Below are 27727 nucleotides of genomic sequence, written 5' to 3'. Positions count from 1 at the left end.
AAGTTAAAACTTGAGGCATTTTACTTCAGATATCATCATCTCTAGAACACTGCACTTGCATTTCCATATGAATGATATACTAAGAAGCAGAGAGAGAACCTGTTTTCACCCAGTGGTTCTCAAGCCCTTCCAGACCAGATCGCTTATTCAGAACTTCTGGCTTGGAATCCCGATATGGAAAACAAAGAAAGGAAGAGGTGTTGTGGTTCCAGTGAGTGCTGTGGGTCCCTGGGCCTGCTCAGTTCCCTTCCCTCCACCCTCAGTGGCTTTGTGGGAGCCTCACGGAGTCCCTGGAAGCTTTGCAGAACTCCATGCCGAGCACAAGGCCAGGCGCAAAGCTAGACAAGGGCAGGAGTTATTGGTACGGACCGAAGGAGGCTTTTCGGGCGTCCTCGCATCACAGCTCGTCAGGGGCGGCCTGTCGCGCATGTGGGCAGTGGAATCTACCAAGGGTTTTGTGGAGGAGTAGTCTGGACTCAGTTCCTGTTTCCTTAGCATCCCGTAACTCTGAGGAGCAACATCACTCAAGTACCTTGTGCGTTTGCTGCAGGAGGTGCTACAGCAGCGATCCCCACCAGGACATCCAGAGGAAACAGGAGAGGGACAGTGATTTGCTTATGGGCGCGCTGCTCATGGAAATTTACGAAGTAGAATTTTACTATTGTTGCCTGGAGTGATGCTATTACTGCTGTTACTACTATTGCTACTATTACTACGGTTACTACTACTACTACTACTACTGCTGCTACTGCTATTATTACTACTAGTATTTGTTCTCCCCTGCCCCTTTCTTTTTAGTACTAGAGCCGAGACACTTTTCAGCAGCGTAGCTAGATGCTTGGGTGCCCCTTATCCTTTGTCATTTGCAAAATCAGTTGATGGCCAGACTGACTTCACGTTGCAGACTATGTTCTTTCCACAGGCAGAGGACAGCCAGGAGTAACACAGCCCCCAGGCAGGATACCTACACCTCCGTCAGCGGGTAGCTAGACTCAGACTTTAGTGGCTGAGTCGCACAGTGTTCTGGGTCCTTGGTTGGTGGCTGATAACACTGTGGAGACAGTTTCTTTCCCGATACCACCCCTTCCAGGGTGGTTGTTTGGGCCTTTTGTTCTCCTTGCGAGCAGCAGTCCCTTATCCCTTCTCGTCTCCCTGCCACAGCTGGCTCAGAAATTATAGCTGAGCAGAGGAAGCCACACATCGGAAGGGGGTGGGTTGCCGGCAGTCGATACTACACTAGCACCTCTCTCAGCGTAGGGACACAGGCCTTTCACACTCGGAAGCTTTGATACACGGCTTCACAGGCTGGCTTTGATAAAATAAAGTGTCTCTCAGTGCTCAGGCCCCCAAATTGTTCATGCAGACCCACCTTCTACTCTGTGCTTTGTAGAGTGGCTGGAGCTTTCCTAGCTTAGATTTTCCATGGCACTGGCGGTAATGAAATGGAGAGTCCACCGTTTTCTCTCTCTCCCTGCTGCTCGTTTTTTATTGTTAACGATACACCCCGAGAACTAGTATATGTATTGTGAATTTAAATTGGTATTGAGTGGCAGGCCAAATTTTGTAATACTTCAAAGTAGGAGCTCTGGAGTCAGACTACCTGTCTCCCTGGGCCCTAATTGGACGACCCCAGGGATGTCACTTATTGTGCCTCAGTTTTCTCCTCTGTAAAACAGGAGCAAGAACACTACCAGTTTCTTAGGGTTGCGAGAATTAAATGAGTTACTGTTTGTGACGTGTTTACAAGAGTCCATGGCCGGTAGCAAGTACTAAATCCATGTTAACTGCTGTTGCTGTTATTATTACCATTATTATTATTATTATTACTGTTGTTGGGTGGAAAAGTTAAACATACCTTCTTGCTTTCCTGAAGATTTGGGCAGAAACTCAAGTAGCTTCGTATAGATTTATGTCTAGGATAGAAGCCGAAATTGGTTGACTGGCCTTTTGAAATACAGGCTCTTTGGCAGAAGGGAAAGAATTCTTGTTTTGAACTGAGACCTAACTATAAATGTTTGTTGGCACTGCCCCTTAACAACTAAAAACGTTTCTTAAAAAATGGAGGAAAATAATGCCCATATTGTTAGGCTATGAAACTTAGGAATAACAATAAAGAGCGAGGTTCATATTATATACTCAATGTACTCATGTCACAGTTATTATAATTATCATATTTTGAAAAGAAAACCTAGGCCACCCTAAGTCTTGAGGCTATGGGAGCGACTTGGTGGGTCAAAGGATTGTCGATGAAGTTTGTTGCATTATTGAATGTTGAAGATGAAGTTTTAAATTTGCTTAGTAATATAAGCAATTGCAATGTTTACCTTATTTACACATGCTCTTTACTACCCAGGACCTCTTCAGAATGGGCTGTTAACATGTCTTCTTGTATTTTGAATTGAATGTTGTAGAAATCGGCCCTCAGGAGGAAGTGTGCAGTCTGTAAAATCGTCGTCCACACCGCCTGCATTGAACAGCTAGAAAAGGTGAGACAGCGCCCCCTGCTGGAACTTTTGCTACCTTGCAAGTGTTTGGACTTCAAAGCCCAGGGGTCCATTCCTAGTCCCAACTTTTTGAAAACAATGCCCTTTAAAAAAAAACAAAAACGGGGAAGTCCAACATTGTTACCGTATGAATAATGGAAAGACAGTGCTTAAGGTTTACTCACTCTACTGTTTGCTGAACTATCCTGTGATATTTTATGCTGGCTCTGGAAAAGGAATGCTATGGTTAGAGAGAAAAGTCTGGGATGTACACAATAGCAGACATTGAGGTTCACCCGTAGGATTTTCCACAAGATTGTTTTCTTCTTAAAGAAAAAAATATTCCAGAAGCTCTTAAAAATCGGGTTTTAGATACGTCTGACCTTTGTGGGTTTACTTCTTCCTAAAGTGGCTGCAGGGAGAGTGCCAGGCCAGAAGCCAGCGCTGAGTACCTTGCTTGCACAGTGCTAACGTGTGGGCGGGGCTGGAAGGGACAGCCTGGTGGTGTCTTTCCCCCAGGATGCATGAATTCTGGGTAGTGCATCTATCTGTCATCTGGGGGAAGGGAGAGGCTCCAAGGCCTGCCATCCTCGCCACTTTCCTGCCTCCTGTCCCATTTCCACGTGGGATTCTCTGCGCGTTATGGATGTTGCTGTGCTGCCATGTATTGAGCAATTCTATTTAGTCCCCTTGCGACGTTCATTTAATTTTGCAGACATATTACCCATTGTTGCCAACGGATATTTTGTGGGAATGACTACTAATATTTTATCTTAATATTGTATCTCATGTCCCAACCCTTTTTAGTCATCTCGGCCATCTTTTCTAGATTCCTCTCACCTTATCTAAGAAGATGGCAATGTACCAGTATCAGGAGAGCTCCCCATCTAAAAGAAAGGCAGCACTGAATACTTAAAGAGTGTGTGTGTGTGTGTGTGTGTGTGTGTGTGTGTATCAGCATCATTTAGAGAAGCTGATGTGTAATATATGTCAACTATAATTGAATATATATATATATATATATATAGTCACGGGATGTGGAGTATAGTGTGGGAGTGGAGTCAATGGAATTGTAATCGATATGTACAATATGGGGGCAGAGTGGGGCAGCGGATTGGGGGAGGGGGGTTGTCACTTTGAGGGGTAAAAAGTATAACTATTGCACTGTGTTGTACACCTGAAACTAATCTAAAAAAAATTTTTTTTTAAAATTTCTCAAGTTTATATTTTCCTACTTTTAAAATCTGAAACACAGATGGGCGATTTCAGCGGCCGGATATTTTTTCCTCTGGCTCTTTATTATCTCAGTTTCTCAAATTTACGGCCTAAGCATTACTGTTTAAAGATATGTTGATTTTATCGGTGAGAGTGGAGAGACCTGGGTTGGAGATACAGAATCACTTGGGATCTCTGTAGATTATCTAAGGCGATGATTTCAAAAGACTAAGAACAGTGTTCAACTTTGTTCCTCATTCTTTAGGGATTTTGTTTTGTGGTCTCCCTGTCTGTCACAGTTGGTTTATTTAGGTAACTTATTTTAGTCTGATGCTTGTCCCTAATGTAATACACCTGTCTTTTTAAATAACAGATCAATTTCAGATGTAAACCAACATTTCGAGAAGGGGGCTCAAGGTCACCAAGAGAAGTGAGTATTTCAGAGCTTTATGTCAAATACCACCTTTTATTTCCCGTAGATTCATTGGATTCATAGATAGTCACCAGAAATTAAAAAATAAAGTCTATCTCCCTTCATTTCACATAGCTTCTTATTAATATATAAACAAATATAGTCAATAAAATGTCCAAGTCTCTTCAACGTGTATATACCTGGCTTTATTCTCGCGGAATGTATTGGGGAGCTGAGGTCTCACTGAATGAACCAGAGAGGAAGGGAGCGGGCAATGGTAAAATTAAAGAGGTAAGAAAAAAATAGCATTTTATTGTCTTTAGGTCCATTTTCATTCTGTTTTTCAGTTTTGAGTGGCTAGAAGCTATTCGGGGACAGCATAGTTATGAGTATTCCTATAAATGCTGGACTCAGACTATCTGGTTTTAAAATCAGCCTTGAAATTGTGTGATTTGGAGCATCTCACCTAATCTCCCTAAAGCTGAATGCTTTCATCTGTTAAGTAAGTAAGTAGGTAGGTAGGTGATAGATAGATAGATGATAGATAGATAGATAGATGATAGCTAGATATGATAAAATGATAGATAAGATGATCGATCAATCGATTAATAGAGATAAGGTAGATGATTGATAGATAGATAGATAGATAGATAGGAAGGGAGGGAGGGAAGGAAGGAAGGAAAGAAGAAAGGAAGGAAAGAAGAAAGGAAGGACCACGTTCAGTGCTCAGCCCCTGTCTGGTTGTGAAGACAAACAGGTAAATAGGAAATTATAAAGAAGAGAAGTTGGTTGTGCATTAGTGATAAGCAGAGGTGATGGCAGGAGGAGCTTGTATTTAGAGGAGATGGAGCACAGTGCAGGGAACTTTTGGGGAAGGCGAGGGACAGTTCGTAGAGGTTCTCAGCCCTCCTGTGTTATCCTGGCTAGTCTAGCTCCAGGTCCAGAATTTCGTTTCCCACTGGGCACAACAAAGGCCTGTATGAACAGAACCCATCCTCCTTAGAACATAGTTAAGCCTGCCCAGCTGTTACCTTCTTACGTGGTACTCTCTGTAAGAGAAAGCGTGGTAAACATAATTTTCCGCAAGTAACTTTCTTCATTTCATTTCCATTCCCATTGAGATTACTTTTAGTTCCACATATAGATTTACCCTCGTAGGAACCTTCCCAGCTGATACACTCCTCAGACTAGCTCTGTGTAGTGAGAATAGGAGAGAGAGGGAAAGAGGTCAGAGAAAGGACTTCCTGGAAGAGGCGGCCACTCAACTGAGACTCAAAGATGTTCTCTAAGTGAAGGTGGGGGTGTACTTGGAAGGTGAGTGAGAGCCTTCTAGACAGAAGGAACCCATGCACACAAGCATAGAAATGAGAGAGACCGTAACGAGTAAGACATGAGACCCAAGAGATAAGCAGAGGCTAGATCATGAAGTTCCTTGTAAGCCATTCTACAATTTGGGTGTTTCATCATCACAGTAATGGGGGGGCATTAACTATTTTAAGCAGAATATATTATTCTGGCTACAGTGTGGAGGGAATACCTTGCAGTTGGAGAGTAGCAATATTTGAGGTATTACTAAAAAAAATTAAGGAGCTATTTTAATCTAGGCATGAAATACTGGTGATCTGAACTAAGTAATATTGGAATTAAGAACACTAGTAGATATGAATTTGAAGGAAAAAAATTGACAGGATGTAGTAAATAATTGGATTTTGGACATGAAGGTAGGGAAGCCCAGATAAGCCAGGTTTCAACTCTGGAAAACAAGTTAGGTGTTGGGAAATGCGTTGATATGAGGACAGGGTGGGGAGGTGATGAGTTGAGTTGCAGAACTCCAGTTTGAGGCATCCTTGAGGTCCCCAATAGGAGATGCCCAATAGAAAACTGAGTGGGCATATGAGTTTGGAGCTTCTGAGGAAGACTGGGCTAAAGGTAAAACATTTGTGAATTGTCAGCATCACAGATAGTACTTAAAGCTGTGTGAATAGATGAATGGGTAGAATAGGAATAGAAGATGTCTGAATACAGAGAGGATCACTGGCATTTCAATGACAGTTAATGAAAAAAGACAGTGTGAAAAAGGATGAGCTCACTGTCACTGACTCATACAAGGAGATGGGGAGACAACATGCAAAGAGAACAGGCTGGGAGTGGAGGTTGCAGACAGAGGAAACACAGGTGTCCTCATCAGTCATCCTCTTCCACTGTGCTTGTCCATTATGTCAGCAGTAGGAAGGTTACGGGTCATATGTTGTGTGAGGAAGCCTAAAAATAAGGTAGAGTTGTACCATTCAGGTGCACCATAGAATTGCCCAGGAGATAACTCAATGATAGCTCAAATGAAGGAGACGTTTCATTTTGACAATAGAAGGAATAGCTTTGTGTTTTTAAGATAGGAGTTTATGAATTTCCAATCAGGGGTTCCACGTGTCCACCTTGAGCTCCCTCTCCTTGAATCGCTCTTTCTTCCTGTGTAGATCCTTGCTGTATGTGTAATTTTCTAATGCAGGTGTTTTTGGTTTTTTTTTCTTCTTAGTTTTTGCTAAATCTATCACTTCTCTTCCATGAAGTCAAACCCTCCATGAGTGTGTTGGATACCTTTTCTTGTCTTCTGGTCAAGGACTTGATATCTCTTCCTTTTTGACATTTTCACCCCCTTCTAGATTATTTCATCAACATGAACATGCTCTAATAGCTCTCGTCTTAAAAAAAAAAACCAAAACAATTGAAAACATTCCTTAACCACCAACTGTGTGTACACTGTGGTTCTGATTTTCAGTTTTGTGTTCACTGCTAAACTTCCAGAAAGTGTGTTACATACCAGGGGTGCCCAAAAAATGCTTACACATGACTTGTATTCATCTTTTGTTATCGGTATAGATTATTACAATTTCAATACAGTTTTTTCCTTTCTTAAAACGTGTATACATTTTTTTGGCACCCTCTGTATAAACAGTATGCCCTCCCTTAGTCCTTTTAACCTGTTCCGATCTGGTTTTTACCTACCCATTCACTGAAATTGCTTTTCCGAATGTTGCCAACATCTCCCTGATGCCAAATCCATTAGATGTTTTTCTCTTCTTTTCTCATTGAATCTTTCAAATGTATTCAAATGTTCACTGTTCCATTTTTCTTGAAATGCTCTCCAATCTTGATGTCTTTCCTAATTTTCGTCTTCTCCCACTGTGTAGTCCTTGCCACCCTCCTTCGTTGCTCCCTCCCCCTGATTTCCACGTATTCTTCTGGTCATGGTACTTGGCCATGTTTTCTCTCTGACCACTCTTGTTGGGCAGGCTCATCCAGGCTTGTGGCTTTAACTACCACATCTGGGCTGACGCCTCCTGCCTTTACATGTCCACCTCACGCTTCTTCTTGGAGTGCCATTTAACATGCCCATTGCACGTATCACAGTCATCTGAAATGCAGTGCACTTAAAACTAAGCTCTTTATTTCCATCATCATTAAAAAACTTTTTTTTTTCAATTCTTTTATACCTCAGAGAGTGAGATGGTTATTGATCCAGCTCTTCAATCGAGAAAACCGGTCATATTGATTCCTTCTCTCATACATTCACCACGCCTAATTCATTTGCCAGCCCTATCAATTTTAGTTATAAAATACATTTGAAGCCACCTATTTACCTCCGTTTCTGGTGTCAGTGCCTTAGACGAAGAAACCGTCATCTCCCACTTTTGATCACTGCAATAGCTTCTCCATAATTCCTTAATCTCCTCCTTCAGACCATCCTGATTTAAGAGAGTGATCTTTTAAAACGAAAATTGGATTATGTCATTTTGCAGCTTAAAATGCTCCAGTGGTTTCCATAGCACTTAAAGCAAAACCAAACCCCTTGCCTGGCTTGGAAAGTTGTGCATTGTTCTGCCCTAGCCTCCCTCTCCACACCCACCCATCTGCCACTGGGACTTCCTTTCCGTTCTTGAGGACACATCAAGGTATTCCCCATCTTCAGGTATTGGTACATGTTATCGCTCTACTGGAAATTTCTGCATGGCTAGCTGTTTCTTACAGTTCCGTCTCAGCTCAGATCCCCACAGTGGTCTTCCTGGATGACCGCCTCTAATATGGTCCCATGTTGTTCTTTTATCAAAGCACCTTGTTCTACTTCAGAGCACTTTATATGTAACAGTTATTTATTTATATGCATTACTCAGTTGCTTGTTTGCTGTCATCTTTCTATAGTATAAGCTTCGGGAGGTCACTCATGGACGTTGTCCCCACCGATGCTACCAGGACACGGAGGATGTGATCAACAAGTATCTGTTGACTGAATGCATTTGTAACGGCATCCATTTCTCCCAAAATGTTCATGAACTCTTGGTCTAACAGGACCATATGAAGATGAAACTTAGGATAGACTAGGACCCATTTGAGATTCTTCATTAAGAGACCTTAGGTGGCTTACTTAATGTAAACGAAAGAACAGTCACTTTTGAATCTGTCTGTCCTGGGTTCAAATGACACCCTTGCTGCTTTTCCACTCCACGAAGTGTCTCCGGAGCAAGGACCTGGAACAGAGATTGTTAATCGCTGTACCCTGTGCTTGTGGGGTGTCTGACACATGGAAGTTTTTTCATAAATATTGGCTGGACTCCTTTAAGTTAAATTTCTGTAGACCTCAGTTTTCTTAGACATAAGCTATATGGATTGGGTTATAATTTTAAGATCCTTTCAAGTGCTTTATGAATAATATAGTGAATTGAATTGGCTGAAAATAGTTGAACAATTGTGTTATGCATTTCTGCTAACGATACTGAATATAGACCCTGAAATAATGTCATTGAGATATTATAAGTAATGGCCCTTTCCTTACCCAGTGTGTATATGAATAATATAGAGGTTATTAATGAACAATAAAAAGATGTTATAGTGTCAGAAGCCTTACTTTGCTATCGAAATAACAGTATATCAACACTCATATTTGCAGCATAAGGATCCTGAGTCTTATATCAGTTCAATAATTTAGGAGACAATGAATAATAGTGAAAAGGGAATAGTGTAAAAATCAAAGTTCTTGGGAAATAAGGATTAGAAAACAGCAGCGAGTCTATCGAATTTTTTTTTCTACTTGATAAAGGCAGTTGGTGATCTTTCAGAATGGTTAATTGTATGATTTAATTGTCAAAGAAACTAGGTTGAGAACTCCAATTCAACATACATTTATTGGATGATTACTTTGCTCAAACTATGTTTAATCAGTGGTAGAAGAAATTTATATTGGGCCAAAGAAGACCTCTTAGTAGAAGGATGTTGAACATCTCAAATTATAGAGCTATAGGTTGGAGGCAGTTAGTTACTCAGTTTCTTCTTCAGTATATATAATATATTATACTGTATATCTAGGATAATAACTGGTATTATGTGCTCCAGTCCTTTTGTTTAAGTTACTGTATCTAACTGTGGCTTAATTTCTTTAGTTTCCTACTTATTTCTTAGAAAGGATGATATTAAAAATATTTACCACTTTCAGAATCATATATATTAATATTTAAATAATTTTAAAATGTTTCCTTTTATTCCTTAAATAGGTTAAACTACACGGTATTATATACCTGCTTACCAAACAATATATGTTGCAACACAAATAATGTCAGTCTTATAATTTCCAAGTAATTGTTGATTTGTGGAAATTGTTAGTTTAATCTTTTGATTAGAGCTGTCACTAGCTAAGTAACCCCATGAGTCAGTCATGATTTCACATGGGAAATTGTGTCAAATTCTTTCAATGTTTTCCTCCTTAAATTCATAGTTATTAGGTGATTTGTAATCTCAACAAGCAGAGAATTTCTCTTACCATCAATGATATTGTTCATTCTCCCTGTTTCTGCTAAACGAACAGCAATTATAGTAACCTTTTCTCTCCCTGTCTGACATTTTCTTGTACACAATATTTCTGCTACTGACTGTCATTGAAATCATCTCATGAAAGAACTTGAACCTGATCTTTCAGAGCAGGAGAGGCACAGCGACACAGAGGTTAAGAGCCTAGGCCAGTCTGCCTGGGTTTGAATCTTTGTTCTGACCATTACCTTTTAAGTAACCACTCTATACTCTGGTTTCCTCATCTGGAAAGTGACGATGATAATGATAATTCAGGTAAAGCTCCCTGATAATGTGACTTGGGGAACAGTACCATTGGCAGTGGGCGTCCATCTTCCCCAGCCCTTATTCTTAAACGGGCCATAGCGTGAAGTTTTTCTCCCCTGACTAGGTGGAAGGCTGAAGAGGTCTGCCTCACCTGTGAAATAGAGGTGGAGGGTTCAGCACCTTCATCCTCAGTAGAGATTTTGCACTGCTTACCGGACAGGCTGCTGAACTTGCTGCCACTGTTCTGGAAGCCGTAGCCAGCCGTGGGACCCAGAGTTGCCTCTACTGATATTGAAGCTTGTACAGACAACCACATCACTTGGGGACAACGGCCCAGTCTTCTGAGTTTGCTGGTGGAACCCAGTGGCATTGCCTAGGCAACAAGATTTGTTTTCAAAAAAGAGCACCTTGGGATAGAATCCTGGAGAATCCTGCTGTGCCAAAAATTAACATTCTAGTTGCTTAATAATGAGGATGTAGAAACAGTCTGCCAAGTTGAGGGGGTGGGGTGGTGGGGTGCTATGGCACTTGAGGAAGAGCTGGGAGGGATGGTAGGGGCACTGAATTGCCATCTACCAACCAATATAGAAATGTCTCAGTATTTTAACTGGTTCATACCAATGGAACAATACCTCTGCTGTTTTCATGAAAATTAAAAGAATAATCACATGTGAAACATTTTTAAAAGTACTTGGCACATAGTATTCAACTATTCAACTAATGTTAGCTATTATTAATGTCTTCTGGTCATGGTACTTGGCCATGTTTTCTCTCTGACCACTCTTGTTGGGCAGGCTCATCCAGGCTTGTGGCTTTAACTACCACATCTGGGCTGACGCCTCCTGCCTTTACATGTCCACCTCACGCTTCTTNATTCAACTAATGTTAGCTATTATTAATGTCTTCCTGAGAAAATTTATATATATATATATATATATATATATATATATATATATATATATATATATGAATTGTGTCGTTTTATTAAACTGCCTTTGTGAGAAAAGCGAGACAAAAATTAGACTAATTAGTGGGGCCATTATGCTTCTTTCTATCGTATTATAGTTAAAAGACCATTACTCCTCCAGAATCTTTGTTTGGTTTTAATTTACATTGATTTGACATTACATAGAGAAATAGAGGTGGCATTTTAGAATTCACAATGCTAATGCTTGTTAGAGGTATTTTTGCCACTCTGAATTTCATAAATTGATACAACTTTTTCCCCCTCAACACTGATCAATTTTCTATGTTTTCCTTTATTTAAAACAGTGCCTGGCAGATATTAGGCATTTAGTATTTGTTGAATGACTGAATATATATTAAAAAGTCTTTTAAAGGGAAAGCATGGATTGTGGCCTGACACTAGACACGTTAATCTCAGGTAAAGTATGTTTTCTCAGAAAAGGGCAGGAGAAAACACATTAGCAAGTATTTTAGGTGTATTGGCCTAACTTGAATGAATTATCTATGTTATTAAGGCTTACCTGCACCCTTGGGCCTGAAGACAACTTTCTCTCTTACAATGTACCCTAAAAGCAGTGGTGATGGACCCCTCCGCTTTAGGAATGGGTGTCTATTTGGGAGGGAAGCGACTTTCCATGTTTCCTACAGCCCAAGATAAGAATAGATCTTGAAAGGGGATCTTATTCAAAATACCCAAGGACAGTTCAAACACAATGTCATTGCAAAATCTTCAGGATATGCCCACATCTCTTGTCCTTGTCGTCTCTTTCCTTTAGCTCTTCTCTTCCTTCAATTTCGCTAGTACCAAGTTCTTACCAGCTATGTCCTGAATCGGGAGACCTGTATCTTTCTGAGAATTTAAGTTCCTTAAGTTCTTTATAGCTCGAATGTTTAATACAGTGCCTATCTGGCATGTAAAAAACGTTAAGTACATGTTTGTTAAAAAAAAAAAAATTGGACGTTGTTTTCGCTTCTCTCCTTCACCTTTGCACTTCTCTGAGGATATTTCTTTGATTTGCCTCAGTTAACCTCCCAGCCCATGGTTCTCTGTCATGCTCACAACTGCAATGTGTGTTATTGGGAAGAAAGTAGAGTAATAGCCATCCGGGATGGCCGTTCGACGTTGGGAAGATGTGGAGCAGGGACGTGAGGAATGGTGTCTCCAAATAGGAAAGAGGGCTGAGGATGGAGAGGTAGCTTCATGTTTCTAAGTAGATTTATGTTGATTGTTAAGTAAATCATATAGACACATATTGGTTTTTGTGCTCATGTGGTCTTAGACGATGGTTTGTGGAACTCTATAGCTGTAACGCATTAAATAACTAGTATCGGGGTTTGCACATTTAAATCTATTCATTTTGTTTTGTTTTCCAACAGAATTTTGTGCGACATCACTGGGTGCACAGGCGACGGCAGGAGGGAAAGTGTAAGCAGTGTGGTAAGGTAAGGGGCCCGACACCCCACGGCCATCGCAGGAGGCCCCTCAGGCCTCTGCAAGCACCCATGGTAGATGAGCCCCATCACCCCAATCCAGCGCTCAGTACATCACTTCCTTTCCGAAAGGCCTTATTTCTCCAAGTCCCCTTTCCTGAAGAGGTGTTTTAGTTGCTCTAGAACTCACTGCAAGAGGCCAAGTTCTTAAATTCAAGGAATTCGCATATGTTAAGAGAAATGGATACAGCTTTGTGGTGAATTTCATTGTTATAGTTTAAAAAAAACAGCACTTCCTGTTTTATTAAAACCCCCTCCCGAGGACTGCTAGCCTGCCATACTTCTTATCTGATCAGCAACGGAAAATCTGTGGGTTCTCCTTTTGTTGATGTATTATTGTGGCTGAGCAGAAGGACAACAAGGATGTAAGAAATGTGTTGCTCCCTTAGGATATTATCCAGTCCCTGGAAAGAGATGCCCTTCTCATATGTGGTTATTTATGTCTACTCTCCATCTCCATGTGACTGGTTACAGGCCCCTTAGGGTGCAAGGCCTCTTAGGAAAGTGAAGTGGGGTCCATGGCTGCGTGCTACGGAACTCTGTAGACGCCACATTATTGACCCCAACAGATTTGGGTTATGGCTTTTTTCACTGGACAAGGATCCACTTTAGGAATGAAAGGCCCCCCTGGGAAGGTTAAACTGGTGGTGAGTCACACCACCAAGATTTATTTCTTCATATAGCATTCATAAGTAAGCTGGACTCTGTGAAGGGAAGTTTTGATTTGGTAGAGACCAAGATAATTCAGGAGAATCTATTCCTCATCCATTAACAATCCCTAATTTGTTTATTTCTTCATGTGACTCCTTTGGGTCAAGCCCTGTGGTGAGTCAACCAGTATGGTATTTTTAATAATAGAGAAATGCAGGGAAACATTGCTTGTCTGAAGTTGGGGCATTAGAGTGAGTGAAACTTGGGAAGATGTGCATTAATTTTGCTGTCTGCACAGTGCCTTGAAAGAAAATATTATGCTGTAGCCATTAGTTACCAAGTTCTTTGAAAAGCTACATACCTTACCCTCAAGGGTATGTCCCTTTGTTATAATTAGCATCATCTTCTTCAGTTTAACTCACTGATTCTCAGTTGGTTCCTTTCTAGCCTGTAAAGAGGACATATGAAATAAGTTGAAAGGTGAAGGAGGTAGAAAGAAGATGAGGAGGCAGGGAGGCGAGTGATTCTTACCGGCCGTGTTACATGGCTGCGAAAAAGGAGGTTGGCCTCCTGCTGTCACAGGACCTTCCTTTCTTGGGTCCATCTACACTTTTCCTTTCTGGTGTTGCTTTGGAGCTGGTGGATTTACTCTTGCTTAGTGGAATGTAGACTGTCTATAGCTTTCCCACAAAAGTGTGTGTGTGTGTGTGTGTGTGTGTGTGTGTGTGTGTGTGTGTGTGTGAAAGAGAGAAGGAACAGGCAGAGTCAATTTTGAAATAGAAGATGTGATGTGCAGGAAGGACCTGGACAAACGTTCTTCTCTTTGGAAAAAAATATCTTCTCTGGACAGTTTAGCAGCTGGCAACACTCAACACCTTTCATACTGTAATAGAGTTGGGGAGTTTTATTAAAAGAGAATCAATAAGCGTATGTATTTTGTGACATAATATTGTGCTATTATATTCATCTCCTGTGTTTATAACCCAGCAGCTCATGAATTCCCAGAGACTCAAGCAATTATGGCATGGGATTGTCTTAGACCTGCGTCTCCTTGGTGGATAATCAATAGCCTGCCCTTCTTTGGATCCTGACTTTTACCCTGGATTAGAGGGAAGCTAGTGGCTCTAGTTCCATGTACAGATTAAGTGATTGAAGATTCATTTCAAACTTTGGAGCCATGCATAATTTTCATCAGTAGAGTTGTGTCCATTCTTACATATCCAAAGATGCCCCTCCCCCCCCACCTGTATACACATTATTCCTTACATACCGATGGGTGTGAAAAATAATAGTTTCACTTAGCAAAACTTTTTTTTAACTGGTGGTTTGAAAAATGTTTGAGGCTGTCAGAGTGTTTATGGTTAAAGAGTGTTTGTGGTTTCAGTTTTTACTTTTTAAATTAGCAGTAAAGTAAATATTTGGACTGATTTTCTCTTGAGCCTGGCTGAGTGTGTGCAGCATTTAATGAGTATCAGATGAGAAAGCTCATGATTCAGTTGCCCAGTTGCTTTAACATTTGCTTAGGCTGCCAAGTTTATGACCATTACATGTTTTACGTTGTTTTCACTCATATATTAAAAATCAGGGTCCAGGCAGTAAAGTGATGGCACACTCACACTCAAACTATGCAATTTGATGACTCCTTAATAAAGAGACTATTTGAAATGTATGAGCAGAGTGTAGAGAAACCCCAAAGGATAGTGAAGAACTCCGAGGCTCGTAATAGCAGGGAGCCATGGTCAAGTCTGAAGAGGCAAGGGGAAAGAGAGAACCCGTTCACAAGAGCTGTAACCTTTAGTTGTGAGACTCAGCCAGCCCTAGGTGACCTACCAGCTGCAGAATAAATATCCCAACTTCACTCACCTTCAGTCTCCAGTGGCCAAACCCAACAGAAACCGGAGCACAAGGGACGCTGTTAAGACAATCCATAGAAGTCAACTCTTTACAGTGGGGCATGGGGTCGGGCAAGATGGAGGGTGGGTCTGGAGGGGTAGTGGGATTGATCGAGCACACAACTATTTAATGAAAAGCTGTGTGGTCAGTGGTTAAAGGCAGGATGCCTCCTTACTCAGCAAACAGACCTCTTCCTGACCTTCCCCACGTCTACACATTGCATTCACTCAATCAAAATTTTGTCAGCACTGAGGTGTTCTTCATCCTTTAAAAATCAATAGGCAAAGGAAAAATATATGTATGATTCTAGCTAATTTGACCTTTTATTTTCGAAGGCACCGAGCATCCAAAGCCAGCACTATGGTAATTATGGAAATGTGCTTGTAAACCACAATTTGAGACCTTATCTTTTATGTCTTCATTTAGAAACATATATAATCATTATAAAAATAAATGAGCTAGCTTTTTGAAACTCAGAAATCTAGAATTTCCAACATCAAACTTTGAAAGCAATTTTTAATGTAACAACACATAGTTAAACTTTGGTCTACATGTTGGGTACCTTCCAGTTTCCTAACCAAACATGCTACATCATTATGAATTATTTGCCCATAAATCATATCTACTTTCATATGTAATTAGTTTAAGTAAATTAAATAGCATGTAGCATTAATTAAATGGGAAAATGTCAAAACTGCTCTTTATTGTAATGAATAGTATTAAAAACGAATTTAAAATGAAATTATAGTACAGCATTTGAAATATACACTTCTCAAGGAAGTATACTTAATGGTATTTTTGTAATGCAAAAATCACAAAATGATTAAAAACGTTCCAGGGGGTACAGCTGAGATATTATATGAATAGTGAAAGGGATTACAGAGTCTAAAAATAATGAAAAATACTGACCCAGGGCTTTTAAGGATCTTTCCTTATCCATTTAAAGCACTATTCTCTACTGACCTGAGTGGGTAATTCATCAGGGATGAGGAAATTAAGCCTCTCCGTGGAGCCCCTGCCAACATAGATGCTGGAAGCCTGTTTCTTCTTTCCGTCCTTGGGACAAGCAACCGCCATTCTACTTTCTGCTTCTATGAGTTTGATGATTTTGGATTCCCGATGTAAGTGGCATCATGTAATATCGGTCCTTCTGAGTCTGGTTTATGTCCCTTACATAATCGTCCAGATCCATCTGAGGAAGGGGAAATGGGGAGGTTATTTGTCAAAGGGTACAAAGTTTCAGTTATGCAAGATGAGTGAGTCCTAGAGATGTACTGTACAGCATAATGCCTCTCCTGTAGTGTATACCTCACATTTTGCTAAGAGGGTAGCTATTATGTTAAGTGTTCTCTCACAAAAATAATAGAGAGAGTGGGAGGAAACCGTTGAAGGAGAGAGAGATGTGTATGGCTTAGATGGTGGCAATGGTTTCACAGGTGTATTCTTATCTCCAAAGTCACCCAGTTGTATATATTAACATGTGCAACTTTTTGTATGTCAATCATTCAGAATGATGGTTACCAGAGGGGAAGGGGAGTCGGGGAGGATGAAGAGGGTAAAGGGGGTCAAATACAGGTTGACGAACAAAGACAAGGCTCTGGGTGGTGAGCGTGTAACACAATAGACAGATGTTGTATTAGATAATTGTATGCCTGAGACATATCATGTCAACCAGTGTTACTCCAATACATTTAATTAAAAGGGACAAGGGGCTGAGGGCTCCCAACCAGTGCTCCTTGCTGCTGTCCCAGGTGGTGAAGCCACTCAGTTCTCACCTATAGAGCTGTTTGCTACTGCCATCTCTCCCCTGGTCTTTGGCATGGTCAGTGTCCTGGTAGTGACCGCTAATGTGATACTCTGCTCACTGTGGTCCCCATTGCTCTCTCTTCAGAAGCACCCTACCTAGTGTACAACATCATGCTCACTAGTGAAGGCGCTAGGATTGTGCCAAGGGAGGGGTTGAGTGCAGTGCAGCCACAGCAGAGGCCCCTGGACTCGCCCCGCAGAGCTGCCCTGCTAGCCTGTCCTTGACTGAGGTGACTGTTAGGCTTTGGGCAATTGCTAAAGATGGAAAGGTATCTCTTTGGGAAGCCATCAGCCTCCAACACTCCTATCGACTGGGAGAATGAGATGAGTGTCTCAGGCCTGAAGCAGAGTTACCCGGATATAACAACACGGCCTCCAGTATAGCTCACCCCCTTCCCTTGTGCTTCTCAGCGTGACTCGTTTCATATAATACACTTTTAGTACAGCTCCTCCAGGATTCTGGTCAGTCTTATTTCCTGAGAAAACACAGAAGAGGGAGGTTAGTGGGGTAAGCCACAGCCCTCCCTGTGGCGGCTGGTCTTATATCTGCCATTGATCTGTCACTGTCACCCTCATGTAACACTCCTGGTCTAGGTGACTGTGTCAGCCTGTTTGGGCTGCTGTCAAAATGCCATAGACTGGGTGGCTTAACAACAGCAGAAGTTTATTGCTCACAGCTTGGAGCCTGGGAGTCCAAGATCCAGATGCTGGCAGATTTGGTTTCTGCTGAGAGCCTGCTGCTTACTCACAGAGAGCCTTCTCGCTGTGTCCTCAATGTGGCCGAAGGGGCAAGCAAGCTGTAAGAGTCTCCTTTATAAGGGCTCAAATCCCATCACGAGGGCTCTACCCTCAGACCTCATCACCTCCTAGAGGTCCCACCACCAAATACCATCACACTGGGGATTAAGTTTCAACATCTGAGTGATGAGGGGACACACTCAGTCTCTAGCAGTGACTTACCTCGTGGCGTGTTGAAGACCCTTAGCCCCGAGCAGTCAGATCCTCTGATCTTGGCCGCTGCACGTGTCCATGTATCATCCGAATTTTTCAAAGAATTACAATAAACCTCGCAGTGAAAAGCAGTTACCATGTAAATTAAAAATGTAAATTAGTAGCCATTAGTAGACAATTCCAAGGTCCTGGGTTAAGTTGTCTGCTTCTGTGAAGTCATCTGCCTCAGACATAAAAAAAGCTCTGGAAATCATGTCTTAAACTCTTCATAAGTCTGACAAGTTTGTGATAACAATGTTAACTTATACTGAGAATCCTGTGCCCCAGAGTTTGTCCCCCACCCCCAACCCCGGAGACTCTATGTCTGATCTGTAACTTGTAGCATGGGTCTTCAGATAAATTAATGGAAAAAGCTGAAATTATTCTAGGATAATAAGACTGACTGGCTCTGATTAATATATTGTCATTACCAACAGCATTAGAATGGAGGAACGCAGAAGGCTGGATTGAGGAATAATAAAATGTCAGCCTGTGTGTGTAAGTCAGCGATTACCCTGGAGTGTGAGTGTATTGTGAACAATAGCATTGTTAAATTTTCAGAGCCTTTAATTAATACTTAAAATATTATAATTAAACCCAATAGACAAGAATGTAGATTTTTCAAAGATAATTCTAATAAAGTAACTGTAGAGTCACATAATTTGCAGCACTGTCAGAAGTGAGAAAGACATTGCTTATTAAAATTCCATTTATAAATACATTGTTTATTGTAATTCAGTTTAGATAACCACATATGTTTACATTTTGAAAATCTCAAATGTGTATTAAAATTTTAGTTTAAGACCAATAGAATCAGTATAAGAAACTTAGACAGTTCAGGTAAATCAGATTTTTCTGTGAGTAAATATACCCTAATCTTTTATAAACTAGAATAGTAGTGCTACCATATTTATGCTGTGATAAAACCAAGGAAAAGCCATATTATAAAAGTAGCCTAATACCCAGAGATTCACATTGCCACGCAAGGGTACCTATACATATCAGTGGAAAACTGGATGGAATAGTTTCTTGAGGGGAAAAAGTCAACAATGTGTATGTCCCAGGAAAGGGATCGGTTCATGGTGGTTTTGCCAAAGATCGAAGGTTGCACCCTTACCTAATTCTGGATGGGACAGAAGTAGTCGATATGCCTGTAGATAGTTGGTTAAAATGGGTGCCATTTTTGATTAGTCAGAAGAAAGTTTCCAATTAGGTTGGTGTGGGTCTGCGCTAGGTCACGCCAAGGTCTTCGTTGTGTATCAGCGTCAGCTGTGGGGCGCTCCAGGGTCATGGTTTGTCAGCTTCAGATGCTGGAAGGCAGTTGCACTTAAGCAGTGCAACCATTTTGAGATCTTCTAGCAAATCTCTGCTCTGATCAGAAAAATGTTCTTTTACGTTAGTGAGTATCAAATCACCATGGTGTTCCTATGCCATTGGCTAAGTTTTCAAGAGTGGTATAACAGTTTTATTTTAAAACTTCTATTCTGGTTTGCTAAAGTTAATGAACTTTGCACTTAAACTTATGGTGAACATGTTAGATATTAAATATAAAATGTGTGAAAGATTATATATACTTTTTCAAAAATCATAGAGAATATTTGAGCAAAACTGTTTAAATTCTCTGTTTTAAGATAGCTATTGATTTAGTCTTTTATTTATTTAATTTATTGGGGTGACATTGGTTGGTCAAATTATGTAGGTTTCAAGGGTACATTTTTATAATACGTCATCTGTAGATTGCACTGTGTGTTCATCACCCAGAGTCAGTTCTCCTTCTATCACCATTTGCCCTTCTGGGTTTGCCTTTTTTTTAATGCTTTGGGAGCCTCGAACATAGGAGTGGATATGGAGAGGTTCATTTTGTTGTTGTTTAAAGTTTTGGAGTCAAGAGCAGTATCAACACTTGTGTAAAATAAAATTCAATCCAACTGGGAATCAGGCTCTGATCAGGAGATTCCATCACCCAAACCTCAGTTAAATACATAAACCATAAGACAATTTCAGTTTGTTTCAAATAAAGCCCCCCCCCGCCCTTTTTTTTCTGGTTTCAGCTGTAAAACTGAGTGCCATTTGGTATAAGCCCTAGATTGCAGAAGAAAAAGAGGCAACAGAGCTTTAGCTGCTAAGAATAAATGTTGTTTAAACTTTTTAAAATTCTATTTTGATGAAAAAACTCAACCAAAAAAACCAAAAAGTGACCTTATCCTTCAAGGTTCTTGGTATTTATAATTCTGAAGTCAGTGAGATCCAAAGCATTTGACCTCACACTCCTGTTTTCTGCTTTGATAGTGATGAGCATCGTAGCCCTTAAAACTCAGAGCCAGCTGAAATTCAGTCAGGGCATCTGTCAATAGCATAATGTCAGAGATGGGCCAGCATTTAAAAATGGGTCATTAGGAATTCGGCTCTTTATGCTGTGTTGCGATCCCGGCCAACATCTTCTCCTCATGGCAGGTGGTCTGTGGGAACTTGGTCCATGAAGGCTCCGATGTGGTTCTATTTATGGTACAGTGTTAGACAATCACCCTGAAGCTATGGCCTCTGGGACTTGGCCAGACCAGAATCCAAACAAAGCACAGAGCTGATTACCACCAGGCTCCTTTCCAAGGGAGCCGCCACAGTTCTGCGTAAGCACAGGTCCCAGCGCCCTAGCTATGGCTGGCCTGGTTGGTTGTTTCCAGTGTCAGTCTGGCTGTCAGGACTCCAGTGGATTGCATGTTTCGCCTTGAAGCCAGAAGGCCAGTGTTCAGTAGAGGGGTGGGCTAATACGCTCGCTCTGTACCATCCAGCAGAGAATTGCTAGTCACATACTCCACGCTGGAGGGCTTTGTCAGCAAGGCGGGGCTGGGTGAGGTTCCTGCTGATAAGTCTTAGCAATAAGAGTACCCCTTTATTTATATATACTGTGTTATAAAAAACTTTCCCAATACATTGCCTCTTTTGATGCTTCTAACTACTTAGCGGTATAGGAGAGATGTGTGTTCTTATTATCATTTTCAGGTGAAGGGAGATACTCGGAAGGGTTAAGTGATTTGTCTGAGATCACCCACCCAAGAAGAAGGTCCAAGAATGATTCTCAGCTTTGCCAACTCTCCATCAGCTTCTCTTTCATATAAATTGATGAAGGTGGTGACTGGGAAATAGCATTTAAGACTGTTTAACAATACATTTGCTGCAGCAACATTCAATAGACCTCTAGTTGTGGCTACTGCTGCTGTGATGCCATCAGCCCCACCATGTTGATTTCCAGCCATGCAGCATGTCAATATTGCAGGCTCGAAAATTAGAATCCTAGCATGTTTGCAGTGGCTAAAGGGGCCGGAGGAAAGTGTGGGAGGGGGCATAATTTCAGGTGGTTTGGGTTAGGTGTTTAAAGTCTGCATAGCATGGAGTTGGTAATTGGATCTCAATATGGTAGTGGTGACTTTGTTCAAGTCATCAGAAGACATGCGTGCCATGCCGGTGATGTTCAAAGAGCTGTGCTACGTGTGGGACTTTTCTCAAGGAGCTCTAATTCCATGAAGAGATAATGCATGTGCACAGAAAGTAACCGACAACTTAGGACAGCCATTCCTTCATGCCAAGCGGAGATAACAGTGGTGAGGCCTATAGTTTAGAATGGAACTTCATTTTATGTAAATTGTTTTTTTTAACTTAAAATTATCTGGACCCATTGAGCAAGACTTCAGCCTTCACAGCTTTCCTGCCCATCACATTTTCTTCTGATCATTTTACAAAAACACTGTTTTTAAAAAAAATTGTTGTTTTTGCGCTGCATTAGTTTGTTTGGGTTTAGATTTTACAGGCAGGAAGAATGGATGAGCTTCGGGGAGGCTGCAAAAAATTCTTGGAGCATTACCGCATCTCTCTCTTGGGTAATTATTTAGGGACAGCAGCAGCCAAAAGGCACCTCTTCTGTTCTTGATGGAGAAGTAATTCCGTTTGTTCGTTTAAGAGGATTGTGTTTGCCATTCCATTAATCTCATGGCCGCTTCCTGGTGGAGAATAAAATTGAAAGCTGCTTGTTTTGAGTCCCGACATCCCAAGGGGGATGATGAGAGTGTTTGAATTTCCTGCTGCTCTCTTGGACTTCTCCCAGACCCCGACTCCTAGACCCTAACTCTGATGCGTAATTTCTCTCTTAGTGGGTCCTCATTGTAAAAGCTACCTAGAACCTCTGAGAAGGATGCCCGTTGTTATGAAGAGCCATGTGAACCAATCATGGCTTTTCTTTTGCTGATCATAACAACATGGCAGAACCATATTTATTTGGGGAAAACAATCCAGATATTTCCGGGGCTGACTCTGAGAAGCTAGGGGTACAGCGGATATGCGTGCCTCCTTTGTACAGCCCAAATGATTCAGGCGTAGCAAACTTGCGTGGCAGAGGGTGGCGAATGTCAGCGCTGAATGTGGCATTTGCAGTCCCAGTTACCCTGAGTGGTGGGGTGGTTCTGGCCCTCTTCACTGGGCTTCAGGAGGACAAAGCACACTGCGATTGAAGAGGTTTTAAATTGTCTCTCTCTTGTCCTAACATCTCAGGGCTTCCAGCAGAAATTCTCCTTCCACAGTAAAGAGATTGTGGCTATCAGCTGCTCCTGGTGCAAGCAGGCGGTAAGTTTGGGGAGGAAATAAAATACTGTGCTCATCTTCTAGCAGAATAGACCTATGTCTTTGCTTGAGTTCCTGTCTGTAAGTGGATGGTTATTCCAGTGTATGTATTATTTACCTTCCATAGCATCATTGGAGGAAGAAAAATGGATGACAACTTTAGAATTATAGCATGTATGAGCTGGGAGAATAACCCCTTCATTTATACACACTGAAGCCTGGGATCAGAGACTGGAAAAATGTTTTCTTTTTTTTTTAATCTATCCTTTTAAACAATTTTTTTATTTTTTAATTCCTCTGTCCCAACATGGTTCATTTTCTTGTTTGCCTATGTACCTATTCTTTCTTTAATCAGACAACGTAAATGCTAACTCATGGGTTGGCAAACTATGGCCCATAGGCCAGCTCTGACTGCTGTCTGTTTTTTTGTAAATAAAGTTTTATTGGAACACAGCCATGTTCATCCATTTATATAGTGTGTGTAGCTACAACACTTTACTACTAGTAACATAGTGACAGGGTTGAGTAGTTGCAACAGAGACAGTATGGTCCTGTAAGACTGAAATATTTACTATCTGGGCCTTTTATAGGAAAAGTTTGTGGAGCCCTGCTCTCCACTCTCAATTCACCTACTCTTTCGAATGACTGTGTATTTGGGATATTTAGTCTCTTCATTACATAGCCAATCTGAAAAGAAAGAAACTAGTTTCAGCTAGTTTGAAGGAAAACTTCAGCCCTCTACACACATCGGATTTAACTCTGGGGCAGGAGCAGATGCATTTAGTTGAAACACCTGAAATTGACATTTTTTTGTGGGTCAAACGTTTTTGAATTTTGGCAATTCCATAAGGTTCAACCAATAATCTTGCTAGCATAATTTCCCTAAGCCCCCACAGGTCAGGAGGAGAACCTACTGTCACTAGGTAGGGATGCACTGGTCTGGAAAGCTCAGTGCCTGTTGCGTCAGCATTCTGCCACATCTTTTATTCTTGGCATTCCCATCTCCTTTGAGTTAATTGTTACACAGATAACCTCTGTGCTTCTGCTCAAAGGCATATTCACAAATATAAGGGCATCCTAGTCCTTGATTGAAATTATACCATCAAGGCAATATCCACCTGGAGACAAGCAGATTCAGGGTCCAGGTGTCCCAATAATATCTGTGATGCTGTTTTTCCTGATGTGGGAAGACCCCACCTGTGGGACAGCCTTGGTGGCAGTGGACTCAGATAGGCAGCATCTGCTCCTGCTCCTGTACCTACCAGGCTGTGGTTAGATGGTTTACCTGGGGGTCGATGAGTTGGGAACTCAATGCCAGTTTCCAGCAAACACGAGGGCTCTCTTTACATGACTCTCTAGCCCAATTGAATCACTACAAAGACAACTGTCACTCAACCCTTGTGACAGAGCTTTGGTCCATCCCACACGTCTTTGTTTCCCAGGGTCCCATGCATAGAAGGTGATTTTGCAAAATCTAAAAATAGAAAACATTTTAAGAGGAATTACAGTGGTGATATATTTTTAACATTACAGGTACTCCTTTCTAGGATATATAAAGTCAAACAAATAAGTGCCTTCTATGGGCACTTTTTTCAGCAGGGAAAAAAAAAACAACAGCAGCAGCTGGTTTTGGGAGCTGGGTTTCCTGGGTTCAGGTCCTGACCTTACCACTTAAAAGTTGTGCATTTGGACATACCTCTTAGTATCTTTATATTGGAGATTTCTCAGGTATAAACTGAGAGTGTTGAACTAGGCAGTCTTTTGTTTTAGAAAAGCAGTGGCCATGCATTTGGGGGCTTATTTGAATTGCTAAGAGAAAATCACTTTAAAAAAATTTAGTTTGAACGAATTTTAAATTTACAGAGAAGTTGCAAAAATAGTACAGAGCATTCAATGTATACCCTTTCACCCTGCTTTCCCTAGCTTCCTCTAATTTTGACAGCATACAAAACCATAGTACACAGAATAAAACCAGGAAATTAATATCGATGCATTACTATTACCTAAACTACAGATTTTAAAAATGTACCCCAGTTTTTTCCTTAATGCCCCTTTTCTGTTCCAGGAGCTAATCAAGCATCCCACAACACACTGAGTCGCGTCTCTTTCGTGTCCTCTAATTTTTGACACTTCCTCATTCGTTCCTTGTCTTTCACGGATGGCCTTGACACTTGGAATAAGTAGTGACCGGTGGTTTTGTAGAATGTTCCCAAATTGACTTTGCCTGATGTTTTCTTGTGGTTAGGTTGAAAATATTCATTTTAGGCAAGAAACTATAGAAGTGACGTGGTATCCTTATTATGTACTCATCAGGGGGAACCTAATGTTGATATTTTATTGCTGGTGATAGTAACCTTGATCACTTGATGAAGGTAGTACTTGTTAATATCTTCAACATGAAGTTACTAGGTTTCCCTTGCCAATTGAGAATATTTGCAGGAGATAGTTTGAGATTGCGCTGACGTCATATTTGTCCTCAAACGTTTGCCTACTGATTTTAGCATTTGTTAGTGGTTCTTTTTTTTTTTAACTTATTTAATTGTTTTTTTAATTTTTAAAATTAGTAAACCTTGTTTTTCAGAACAGTTTTGGGTTCACAACAAAACTAAGTAGAAAGCAGAGCGATTACCCATACATCCCCTGTCCTTACACCATTACATATTCCTCCCACTGTGAACATCCCATGAGAAAATGCCTTTTTAAAGAAGATACTCTACACCTTAAATCTGTGTCACATTGCTAACAATGTCACCCCAATAAACTTTAATTAAAAAAAAGAAGATATTCAACTAACATTTCTCTGGTGTATCAAATTGTTTGCAGATCACAAATAACTGGTGGCTGGAGGAATTATTAATTATTTTATGAAATTGTGTTTCATACTTAATTAACTGATTGAGTAATTAGCCACTGGATCATGTCAGATCTTGAAGATATGCAAAAATGAAGACAAAACCTCCCTGATGTGATATAGTTGAGGTGGCCATCTTGGCCAGTTTTCCTAGACAGTCTTAAATTTATATCTTTTGTTCCAATATAATTATTAACTGTACGCCCTTTCACTCTTCAGAATGTTCCAGTTAAGATGATAAATTATGTGGTCACATGAAATGCATTCCAAGTAGAAACTGATGTTAAAAGTTTAAAACTCACTATGATTAAAACTGTAAGGCTGGTAATTATTGTGTAATGTGGATTTTTATGTTTATTACAAAACAAATGTTACCACATGTTACTATCACTTTACAGCCGCATAGAAGATGATTGAAAACGTTGTTGGCCTAAGGTCACCCAGTCCACTGGGGTATAGAGTTAAGCTCCTAATATTGAGCTCTTGTTATGATCATTAGTCTACATTTACTTCCTTCCTTTCCAAAACAAAAAGCACTTTAGACTTGCCAAGTGTAACAGGACCATTGCATTTTTCAGCAGCCCTCAACAAACCCAGCCAAAGCAATCTCTTAGTTCTTTGTTACCTCTTGGACTTACAGCTCTCTTTCCTGGGTCCCTCAAACTGGGAGACTTCCTGGGAAGGATTTACATCTCTGGGTAGAAAAAGGAGAGGTGGGTGGTAGGCACTGCCTTGCTGCTCTTCTTCATGTCCTTCTAAACATTATCCCAAATCAACCGACTCTGTGACCAGAGCAAGTCAAATGAAACCAAGTTATGTGCGAAGTTAGAATTAATAGAACCCTCCAAGATTCTAATATCTCTAGGTAAATATCCTATTAAAAGGTTATAAACTTTGAGCTGGCCTTGTCCTACAAGACTGATTTTTTTGTTATCAGTTCATAAAGTGGAATGAATTGGAAACCTGATCTCTGTACTCCCGGGGCTGGTTGGGCAGTGACAAGGAGCGTGTGTCCTCAGTGTGCATGCGTGCGCGTGTGCGTGTGTGCGTGCATGAGCGCGTGTGCGTGTGCATGCGTGCGTGCATGAGCGCGAGCGTGTGTGCGTGCATGAGCGTGTGTGTGTGTGCGTGCATGAGCGCGTGTGCGTGCGTGCATGAGCGCGTGCGTGTGTGCATGCATGAGCGTGTGCGTGTGTGCATGTGTGTGCATGTGCGTGCACGAGCGCGTGCGTGTGTGCATGCGTGCGCATGTGCATGTGTGCGTGCATGAGCACGAGCGCGTGCGCGAGTGCGTGCGCGTGTACTGATCCCTTCTCGCCGCAGCGTGGCCCTTTGCGCAGAATTGTTTATTGGCCTGTTTCTCTCCTCAGTTTCACAATAAGGTGACCTGCTTCATGCTCCATCACATCGAGGAACCCTGCTCCCTGGGGGCTCATGCTGCTGTCATTGTTCCGCCCACCTGGATCATTAAGGTGAAGAAACCTCAGGTAACCGCTGGGACCCTGGTGCTGCTGGGCAGGTGCAGAGACCAAGTAACTGCTGCTTCTCGCTTTTCTCCCCCTGAGTAGTCTTTGGGTTTCTACAGTCTCTGCTCTCTCCTCCCCGTGGTCCTCTGCTTAACCTTCCCCAGTCCATCCCATCAGCCCATCACATTGGGCTCTCTCATGGAACCAGCCGCCGCCTCTAAAGAAATCAAAGTTCCGCAGCAGGATTGCTCCCTCCTCGTTTGTGTACTTTGGTGCTCTCGTTGGGGGCTCTCCTGAGTTCCTTAAGTACTAGTGGTGGGTACAGCTGATTCTTAGCCGCCTCTATTTGGTTCCAGCCTGGACACCTCCAAGGAGTGAACGTGAGGGCAGACTCTGGGGGCTTCCTTGTTTGGTTGAGGTGATCACCACTTCCACCCTGATAGTCACCACTTTAGGAAGGGCCGTGACCTTCCTAAATACATAAGGCCTGCTTAGAGAGCAACGTTCTTTTCTTAAGGCAAAGTAGAACTTAGCCTCGTAACACCTAAGCTCACACCGTGTTCAGTCTTCATTGTGCTTTCTGTCCTAGAGCGTTCCTGCTACAATAGTCTGGGAAACCCTGGTGGTCTCTCAACAAGGTTATAATCTTTGATAGAAACATTTCTGTCTGAGCAACAGGGTCACCAGTTTGATTCATGGCCTGAGCTGAGCTGTCGCTGAGCTGCCAACAGGTGGCAGGATGGCTCAGCTAAAGAAAAAAGAAAAAGAACAAGAAAAATTTTTGCCTTGT

At 41.5% G+C, this 27727-nt stretch overlaps 1 protein-coding gene across 9 annotated transcripts in view; it reads left to right on the top strand.

Moving 5' to 3' along the window:
- DGKI (diacylglycerol kinase iota) overlaps nucleotides 1-27727 on the top strand; it is a 258634-nt gene that overhangs the window by 28176 nt on the left and 202731 nt on the right. For 4 of the 9 annotated variants that reach the window (XM_019653280.1, XM_019653283.1, XM_019653286.1 and 1 more), the window contains exons 3-7: nucleotides 2412-2486; nucleotides 4072-4128; nucleotides 12556-12621; nucleotides 22552-22623; nucleotides 26842-26958. In XM_019653280.1, coding sequence (XP_019508825.1) covers nucleotides 26866-26958 — 93 coding nt within the window. In that variant the 5' untranslated portion in view covers nucleotides 2412-2486; nucleotides 4072-4128; nucleotides 12556-12621; nucleotides 22552-22623; nucleotides 26842-26865. Of the gene's footprint in view, nucleotides 1-2411; nucleotides 2487-4071; nucleotides 4129-12555; nucleotides 12622-22551; nucleotides 22624-26841; nucleotides 26959-27727 lie in introns of those variants that run through there. The other 5 variants (XM_019653277.1, XM_019653282.1, XM_019653284.1 and 2 more) reach the window with 2 other exon arrangements.

The sequence above is a fragment of the Hipposideros armiger genome, unplaced genomic scaffold, assembly GCF_001890085.2.
Source record: "Hipposideros armiger isolate ML-2016 unplaced genomic scaffold, ASM189008v1 scaffold_201, whole genome shotgun sequence".
Taxonomy (NCBI): Eukaryota; Metazoa; Chordata; class Mammalia; order Chiroptera; family Hipposideridae; genus Hipposideros; species Hipposideros armiger.
The sequence above is the reverse complement of the archived record's forward strand: the minus strand, read 5'-3'. Positions and strand labels throughout refer to the sequence as shown.